This window comes from Durio zibethinus, unplaced genomic scaffold (assembly GCF_047325235.1).
Source record: "Durio zibethinus cultivar Kanyao isolate XHJ-2024 unplaced genomic scaffold, ASM4732523v1 HiC_scaffold_258, whole genome shotgun sequence".
Lineage (NCBI taxonomy): Eukaryota > Viridiplantae > Streptophyta > Magnoliopsida > Malvales > Malvaceae > Durio > Durio zibethinus.
In genome coordinates this window covers 1-10,000 of record NW_028322881.1, presented here as the reverse complement: position 1 = coordinate 10,000, position 10,000 = coordinate 1, and the positions used below count along the sequence as shown (strand labels likewise).

Below are 10,000 nucleotides of genomic sequence, written 5' to 3'. Positions count from 1 at the left end.
TCTTTCCATTCGACCAACGAATAATCGATAAGAATTCGCAAATCTAGATCGGTTAATTGTTCTCGAATAGCACCTGCTCCAGTAGAAATTTCTCGATTTCGAAATGTATCGAAACCTTGGGTAGTAAAAAAAAGTGGGATACTGTATTTCCAGGATTGAATTTCATATTCGAATGAACCTCGTAATCGTAAGAAAGTAGGTTTTTTAGCGATGGGCCTAGCAAAAGCAAAATTAGGATAGGGCCCTACAGGATCTCTCCCCCCCCCCCTCAAAATCGGACATGAGAGTTTCCTCTCATCCGGCTCAAGTAGTTACACCAAATAAAGATAAAGAAAGGAGTTCTCGCTTTCAAATTCTAGAACCCCCCCCAAAAAAAGGTCTACTCTTTACTCAAGTTCCAAAGAAACATTTCATTGATTCATTCTTCTTTTATTGATTTATATTTTCTTAATTCTTTATTCAATTCGAAATTAGGACATAAATGAAATGTGAAATTCTTGAGTAGTCTACTTCCCCTCGAATGATGAATCCTCTTAAATTAAAGGAGTGTCATAAGGGATTTACTTGTCTATGTACCCTTCCATTCGATCTCTTAGGTCCTGCCTTACCTTACCTCGACGGTTATACCACGATGCCCTTAACTTAAAGCCTAAGCCTATATGCGATGTATAGACTCCTGCAACCATGACATATTTGTTTACTTGAACATAATTTCATTTCTTTCTAAAAGAACTAAAAGAAATGAGAATGGTTAATTCCACAAAAGAAAGAAGTCTTTTTTTTTCACGAGGTACAACTCAAAATTCCTATTTATTTATTTTTACTGACTCGACCATAGACCAATTCCCTTTTTATTTGGGAGTATTGAATACACCCATAATTCTGAGCTTCATGTTACTCCTCCCAAGAGACATGTCATGTCAGATCCAGGGCATCCCAATTCGATTGAATGGGATGACAGTTTCTCATTGCTAATCGGTAAAATCATAATTTCGATCAAATCACACATCGCAGTATACTAGACCCTCTAATTCTTTAAGAGGTTTATCTAAAAGATTGGCGATATAACTAGGACGACGTTTCAAATACCATACATGAGTTACTGGACATGCCAGTTTTATGTATCCCATTTGATATCTTCGTATCCGATAATCAACAAATTCAACTCCGCATTGTTCACAAAATTTAGGGCCCTGCTTTTCATTTCCAATTACTCGATAATTTCCACAAGCGCAAATTCCACTTTTTATAGGTCCAAAAATTCTTTCACAAAATAATCCATCCTTTTCCGGTTTATTGGTTTTGTAATGAAAAGTATAGGGTTTTGTCACCTCTCCAACGGTTTCTCCATTAGGTAGGATTTTATTGGCCCAAGCACTTATTTGTTGGGGAGAAACTGAGCCAATTCGGAGTTGTTGATGTTTATATCGGTCGATCATAGAAGACAAATTCTGATTCATTCCGATTAAGCTTCCTTCCTATTAATCTGGAAGTTCTTCTCAGATACAAGGAAATGATTCAGTTCCAGAGCCAAAGATCGTAATTCTCGGACGAGCAATCGAAAAGATTCTGGAGCATTTTCAGGTTTAGGTATTGTTCCTCCAATGATCATAGTACCAAGTACTTCTTGGCGAGCTCTAATATGATCAGATTTATAAGTAAGCATTTCTTGTAAAATATGAGCAACACCAAATCCCTCTAGAGCCCAAACCTCCATTTCTCCTACCCGTTGTCCTCCTTGCTTGGACCTTCCTCTAAGTGGTTGTTGTGTAACAAGTGTATAATGTCCACTGGAACGCCCATGTATTTTATCATCAACTTGATGAATTAATTTCAAGATATAAGGTTTTCCTATTATAACAGGTTGTTCAAAAGGGTCCCCCGTTCTTCCATCAAATAGTCTGCTTTTTCCTGGATACTCGGGTTCAAATACCCATGGATTCGCTGTTTGCTTACCGGCTTCATATAATTCGGAAAACACTAGTTTTCTCGAAGCCTCTTGTTCATATCTCTCATCAAACGGTGCTATTCGATAATGTCTATCTAGTAGACTCCCTGCTAACCCAAGCGAGCATTCAAATATCTGTCCCACATTCATTCGTGAAGGGACTCCTAATGGGTTGAAGACCATATCAACAGGTCTTCCGTCTTGCAAATAAGGCATATCCTGTCTAGGTAAAATTTTGGAAATGATACCCTTATTTCCATGTCTTCCGGCTACTTTATCGCCTACTTTCATTTCGCGTTTCTGTGAAATATATACACGAATCGTTTCCGGATTATAACTAGAACCCCCTTTTTTCTGGATCCATCTCACATCGATGACTCGACCCCTCCCACCTATAGGTAATTTTAGACAAGTTTCCTTTGAAGTGGATACCTGAATCCCAAGTATGGCCCGTAATAATCTATCTTCTGGAGCATATGATGATTCTTTCGCCACCTGAGGCGTTAATTTACCTACTAAAATATCGCCCGTCTCCACCCAAGATCCCAGCATCACAATTCCATTTTTGTCTAAATTGCGGAGTAAATGGGCTTCTAGGTGCGATATTTCGTTAGTGATTCTTTCAGGACCTTGGCTTGTCACATGAGTCTGAATTTCATATTTTCGTATGTGAAAAGAAGTATAAATATCTTCATATACTAGACGCTCGCTAATGAGTACCGCATCCTCAAAATTGTAACCTTCCCATGGCATATAAGCTACTAATACGTTTTTGCCCAAAGCGAGTTCGCCACCAACCGTAGCGGCACCATCCGCTAAAATCTGTCCCTTTTTAATGCATTTACCCCGCTGAACCCGGGGAGTTTGATGCATACAAGTATTTTTGTTGGAACGTTGATACATAACTAATGGAATGCTTAGAGTATCCCCATTACCCGATAAAATAATCTTGTCAGTATCGGTAGAAATGATCTTTCCCTCTTGATCGGCTATAGCGGGAACCCCTGAATCTAGAGCCAATTGGCGTTCCAACCCAGTTCCAACAATGCACTTCTCGGAACGCGAAAGCGGAACTGCTTGGCGTTGCATATTAGAACTCATTAAAGCCCGATTCGCGTCATTATGCTCGATAAAAGGAATGAGGGAAGCTCCCATAGAAAAATATTGAAAAGGAAAAATACTTCGAAGATGAACTTGTTCCCATGCAATAGTCAGGAATTCTTGGCGGTATCGAGCCGGAACAACCTGTTCTTCCTGAATACCCTGATTCAAGGCCAAAGAATTTCCTGCCGCTACCATATAATATTCATCTCGACTTGGGGATAAATAAAGCATCTGTGCTTTTTTTGATCTCTCAAATATTTTATAAAATGGACTTTCTAGAGACCCCCAACGACCAATCCTGGCATGAATTGCTAAGGATCCAATAAGTCCAACATTGATTCCTTCAGACGTGTCAATTGGGCAAATGCGTCCATAGTAACTAGGATGGATATCTCGTATCCGAAAATTAGCAGTTCGCCCGGTCAATCCTCCGGGGCCCAAATAACTCAATTTTCTCCCCATGAACTATTTGTGTCAATGGATTTGTTCGATCCAAAACTTGAGACAATGGGTGTAATCCGAAAAAGGATTCATAAGTGGTTGTTAATGGAGTCGAAGTTACCAAATTCTGAGGAGTCGGTATCAATTTATGCCTAATTGCTCCGCATATAGTTCCTCTAACTACATTTTCTAAACGAACCAGAGCCAATCCGAATTGATCTTGTAAGAGATCCGCTACAGAACGAATACGCTTATTTTTCAAATGATTCATATCGTCAAGTGTACCCATTCCAAATTTCATTCCAATCAAATGATCCGCAGCTGCCAATATATCTCGCGGTAACAAAAATGTATTGTTCTGAGGTATATTAAGATTCAGTCTCTGGTTCATATTTCGTCGACCAATCCTTCCTAATTCACATCTTTGCTGAAAGAATTTCTTTTGTAATTCCTTACACAAGGATTCAGAAAATACCGGATCCCCGCCTACACAAGAAAATTGTTGATAAAACTCCAAAATGGCATTTTCTTTTGACCCAATTTTTTTTTTTTCCTTATCGGTCAGGAAAGACAAGAAAATTTCAGGGTAGCAAACATTCTCTAGAATTTCTCTTAGATTCGAACCCATAGCTGATGATAGAACTAGAATAGATATTTTCTGTTTCCTACTTACACGAGCCCATATCCTTGCTTTTCTATCAATCTCTAATTCGAACCTCCCCCCCCAATCTGATATTATGGTACCAGTATAGACCGAAATTCCGTTAGGATCCAATTCTGATCGATAATAGATACCGGGGCTTTGCAATATTTGATTGATCACAATTCTGTATATTCCATTTACTATAGAAGTTCCGAGGGAGTTCATTAAAGGAATGTTTCCAATAAAAATTGTTTGTTCTTGCATATCCTTACTGGTTTTCAAAATTAATCCTGCGGATACATATAATTTAGAAGAATATGTGAGTGATTCATATACAGCATCCCTTTCTTTTATCAACGGTTCCACCAATTGATATGTTTCCACAAATAATTGAAATTCAATTTCTTGATCTGTATCTTCAATTTTTGGAAACTTATCAAGTTCTTCTGTTAAGCCCCGATCCATGAACCCACAAAATCCTTCAAATTGTATCTGATTCAACCCAGGTATTGTATACATTTCCCCCATTTTCATTCCCGAGCATTTTGAATTTCCCATTTATCAAAAAAATCCCATTCTTTTCTCATTCTTCATCGAATCATATGAATCGATCTAATAATGATGGAATTGAATTTCTATTCTGTTTACTGAATCACATGAAATTTTATCTAACTCCATATACCATATAATATATATGGAATGTATGAAATGCGTATGAACGGAAGAAGAAAAATTATACTCAAATTTTAATTTATATTTATAACAAACAGCTACATAAAAGAATTGATAAATGCCATTTAGCCTTATGGAGTTTTGTATAGAATATCAAAAAAAAAAATAATAATTCAATTTCTACCATTATTATGATATTCCATATTCCAATCCGATTGAATACCAGAAAAATGAAATGAATTCCTGATTTGATCTGTTCGTTGAGATAAAGACAAAATAATCATAAAATATATATCGGGAGAGAGTTGATTTTTCTAGCACTTAATTTTTTCATAGATTCCATTGTTCTGTTCAAAAAATGATTCGCAGAGAAGAGAGATGTTTTTACCCATTTTTTTAGTTTTTTATTTTTTAGTAGAATATTTAGAATATGATTGAAGTGCGTACGAAAAGAGGGCTTGTATTTATTAAACATATGCAGATATAGCATTTCTATTTATATATGTCTTTCCTCTTTTCTTTTTATTCCATTATAGCTCTCTAGTGGAGACAACACATGGCGTGCTCTATCAAAAATTCTATTTTTTCTTTAATTTTAATCTATTCAATGAAAAATTGAAACACGATAATTTCTTGCTGATTCCCTATGGACATCATATCTAGATAGATAAAATACCTCATTAGATAACTAGAGCTGTGTAACAACTTATGTTCGGGGGTTTACATAGACTCATAATTGCTGTTATATTATTATAATATAATTTATAATTATATAATTTATAATTGAAATTAAGAAAGTTTTTTTATTGAATTGAAAAATTGAAAAAAAAAATCAATACTAATTAGTTATGTATCCATTTTTATTTTCTTATACCATTAGAGAAAGACAAGTGAAGAAGAATCGTCCATAAATTTGCCGTCAATAGTTAATAGTTAATGGTTCCAATTTTTTTGTCCTGCATTTTTACTTTTGTAACTGAGAATCCACATTTTCTTTTTCAATAGAAAAGAAAAAAGAAAGGGAAAGTTTTTGTTTTTAGATATTGTGTGTCTTGAGATACTATAACCAATTGAAGGTATGGATCCAATCTAAAAATAAAAAGGGGATACTCTCATTTTTTTGTTTGTAGCCTTTTGGCGACATGGCCGAGCGGTAAGGCGGGGGACTGCAAATCCCTTATTCCCCAGTTCAAATCCGGGTGTCGCCTGATCAACAAAAAACGCGAAATCCTATATTCTGTTTTGCTGATATAACTCGACCAATTTTCTCCGGCAAAAACAAGTGTAAGAAAAGGACTCTTGATACTTTCTTGATTATAAACTTGATTATAAACTTCCGGAGGTTTTGTTTTCTAAAGTGTTGTAAATCCTTACGTCTAGGATTCAAGGAAAAACTAGAGTAGTGGAAGGGAATGAGTAAATCTTGATATGGTAGCCCCTCCCCTACTAATAGAGGGGCTACTATCGGAGTCTTGAATTAGATTGGATAACGGGAGTGTTTAATTAACTAATGAATGGTTGTAGAAGGGTTGGAAGATACTTTGTATACAGACTGATGAAAGTCTCTGAGTGTTCAGGCATCCAATCAATATTAGATTGGATGGATAATTGGCTTTTACTTAATAAGGGACACCAAAAGAAAGAAGAAGTCTTATTATTGCTACATGTGAGTAACATTCTTTTGATACTTCCAAAAGTGTTACTGCGTATTTTGCTTGTGCTTAATGGTTCTCGATTTTACTAGAAATCATATAAGAACTTGTTATAAGCGGATTTATTGAAGTGTTTCATCAACGGTGGTGTGTCAGAATTCCCTTTTCCTTTTGACTCTGCACCGGTAATTCCACTATTATTAGTGAACAATAATGGAAAAATTCCTTCCTATTTGTTTCATATTCATAGAAATTAGGGGACATAATACACATGGATATAGTAAGTCTTGCTTGGGCTGCCTTAATGGTAGTCTTTACATTTTCCCTTTCACTCGTAGTATGGGGAAGAAGTGGACTCTAGGGGTACTTCTAATTGGGTTGAGGAATCAAACCGTATCAATTGTTTTCTAGATCGTTTTGCAAAGCCTTTTTAACTATTTTATTAGTCTTCATTTCGAAATTCTTGGATTCTAGTGGAGTAATGTATTCTATGAATAATACCCTTTCAATCAAAATCAAACAAACATTTCAATAATTCCCATGTTCGTATTTCGAAAGTAAAAGGGATACGGATGATAGGCAATTTATTAAAAAAAAAAAAGAATTCTTCCTAAATTTTCTATTTTGATGAACCAGCTCTTACCAGAGTTATATATGGACAATGAGGGACAAGGAACCCCCCCCCCTTTTTTTTTTCTGTATTTGTTTGTTTTTATTTCCTTCCCTCTTTACTGTTACTGTTCAAAGAGAAAAAAAGTAGTTCTTTTATTTAATAAGATCTTGCCTTAGTGTAGTCACATATTGCACACTTACCCCCTGTTTTATTTATTATTTTAGGAATTTTATTTATGCCATGCTTTATTGACTCATTTCATATCATGGATCAAAGAAAAGAAGTTAAATTAAAAATCGGTTCCATGAAATGAAAGAATTAGAAAATCGTAAGACTTGCCTTTCAATTATTTCAGATTGATTGAAATCAACACAAATAAAATAGATCAAGCGAAGAAATAAAATTGAGATACTATGTACATTACATATATTTCATTACATATATTTAATTGATATCGACATGTATGAAGATACATATTGTAGATTCATCTATATTAAGCTTGTATCTTTATACATTACAATAATAGATATGGATAGTATGGTAGAAAGATTCATATTTTTTTTCTACCATACTATCGAGTTTGATAGGATACTGCTGATTCTAGTCCATTCATTTTATTTAATTTATTTAAGACGTGAAATTGGAATCCTTTTTTTCTTAAATCCTTGATAAAAAGTCAAGTTTCATTCAAATTAATCACTTTGACTGACAGTTTTTACGTATATTATAAGTAAAAAGGCGGTAGGAACTAGAATGAACAGCGCTGTAGCAATAAATGCGAGAATATTTACTTCCATAATTTCATTGTTTTTTTTACTTCGCAATAACTCGGGATTTAATCCCATAGAGATGATAAATTTGTCGCTTGTAAATTCAATGCGATGACTTACATTTCAATGACATCGAATCGGATCAATATCATGAATAACAATATCTAAGCTATCAAATCGATTCACCGTCGAGAATTGAATAGTATAACATAGGAAGCTCTTTTATCCACACCGAATACAAAATTGGATTCCTGGCCCAATAAGAATTCCTTTCCTTTATTTCTATATATTCTTTTCCACTCTTTCTTTTCGATAATCTACCGCCTTCCTTGTACAATCATCTGATGATGTATCATCTGACTGCTTTTCCACTTTCACCGTTTACAAATAGTTTACAAATAAACCCCAACAAAAAATGGAAAGGAAAAAATAAATAAAAAAGGCTATCCTTGGGAATGAAATTCTTTCATTTGTATTCCCTTTCACAGAAAATGGAGGGATCAATTGATGTATTTTTTTTTTATTGTATCCGTCGGGACTGACGGGGCTCGAACCCGCAGCTTCCGCCTTGACAGGGCGGTGCTCTGACCAATTGAACTACAATCCCAGGGCAATAAAGAAAAGTGTACAGCATAGATATTCTTATGATTTCATTCAAGCCATTTTCTATTTAAATTTTAGATTCGAATCGCCGTGTTGTAACAAACAAAGGCGCGAGTGATATATTGATATCCATACGGGTATGCGCTTTAGTGAGAGCAACGCGGATTACTAGTTACTAGTAATCCTTTCGTTATTGCCAAATCGATCGATAATCAATTTTAAAATGAAAAAAAAAAAAGAGTCTTTTTTCTTTACTTTACTCTTTCTTTTCATTAAACTTTATACTTAATGATCCTGATATGAATCTAGATCATTATCAAGGTCAGAATTTATGGGAACAAATAAATAGAACAAATAAAAAACAAATAGCGGTAGGGATGGATATATCAGAAAATTGGACTTTTTTTATTCTTCCCTAATTTTTTTGTTTGGCTTTTCTGGAAAACAAAATACAAAAAAATGGGCATTTTATGTTATGGCGGATCAGCGAATTATTGGGCCGAGCTGGATTTGAACCAGCGTAGACATATTGCCAACGAATTTACAGTCCGTCCCCATTAACCGCTCGGGCATCGACCCAGGAAGAATCAATTATAGGTTTATTGATAATCCATGATCAACTTCCTTTCGTAGTACCCTACCCCCAGGGGAAGTCGAATCCCCGCTGCCTCCTTGAAAGAGAGATGTCCTGAACCGCTAGACGATGGGGGCATATTTGCCTGACCGACATCATACTATGCTCATAGTATGAACAGTTTTTTGAAATTGTCAATATAATGGAATGATATGACTAGATCCGAAAGCTTTTTCCATCTTTTATGATTTTCCATTTTTGATTCATGATTTATACTCATAAATCATTCATTTGAATCGCCACTCTATTCTATATAGAAATAAATTAGATATAGAAATAAATTAGATAAATTCAATCTATTATATTATTATATTATATAAATCGATATTATAAAAAGAAACTAGATTATATTAATAATACAAAGTATAAGATCCTTTCGGGAAGTGATTGGTCTGACATAAACATAAAAAGGGGAGTTAAACTTCATTTCTTCCACTTTCATTCTTCATTTCTTCCACTTTCATTCATTGATTCACTCATTATTAAGATTAAGACGAGACAGGCGTATTTCTATCTCACACTAAGCCAGGAAATTAACAAAAAGTAAATCTGGAATTTTGGGAAGAGGGAGCAAGAAGTTATCGAAAATTATGTGTGTTTTTTTTTTTTTCTAAAAATTGGGTTCGGTGGACAAAGCAAATCTCTTCATCACATGTTTCGATAAAATATATTGGATCCATGTCGAATTGCTAAGGTACATCTATTAATCAAATCAAATAAATGAATTTCGTTCTGTTCTGATAAGCCAATTATGATCGGCCTTGAAACAATTCATTGCATTGATATTTATCAAATCCAATATCAATAAACCCATTTTACCCTCTACACGTTAAGTAAATTAGAATTCTCATTCCTGAATGAGCTACTAGCCACTATGAGTCTACTGCATATACTTATATATATATAACTTATACTTATAT

General features: G+C 34.7%; 1 protein-coding gene and 3 non-coding genes across 4 annotated transcripts in view; 1 reads left to right on the top strand and 3 right to left on the bottom strand.

Moving 5' to 3' along the window:
* LOC149509045 (DNA-directed RNA polymerase subunit beta') overlaps nt 1-3,491 on the bottom strand; it is a 4,899-nt gene extending 1,408 nt beyond the window's left edge. Inside the window, exons 1-2 of the mRNA XM_089757782.1 lie at nt 1,008-3,491; nt 1-230 (exon numbers count right to left, since the gene is read on the bottom strand). The exon at nt 1-230 is cut by the window's left edge and continues 1,408 nt beyond it. Of these exons, the coding sequence (XP_089613908.1) occupies nt 1-230; nt 1,008-1,460 (683 nt within the window). The 5' untranslated portion in view covers nt 1,461-3,491. The remainder of the gene's footprint in view (nt 231-1,007) is intronic.
* Nucleotides 3,492-5,944: 2,453 nt separating this feature from the next.
* Nucleotides 5,945-6,016, top strand: TRNAC-GCA (transfer RNA cysteine (anticodon GCA)). Its single transcript has one exon. It is a non-coding gene; the product is annotated as a tRNA-Cys (tRNA).
* Nucleotides 6,017-8,376: 2,360 nt separating this feature from the next.
* Nucleotides 8,377-8,450, bottom strand: TRNAD-GUC (transfer RNA aspartic acid (anticodon GUC)). Its single transcript has one exon. It is a non-coding gene; the product is annotated as a tRNA-Asp (tRNA).
* A 491-nt stretch (nt 8,451-8,941) lies between these two features.
* Nucleotides 8,942-9,025, bottom strand: TRNAY-GUA (transfer RNA tyrosine (anticodon GUA)). The gene has a single exon. It is a non-coding gene; the product is annotated as a tRNA-Tyr (tRNA).
* Nucleotides 9,026-10,000: the final 975 nt, after the last annotated feature.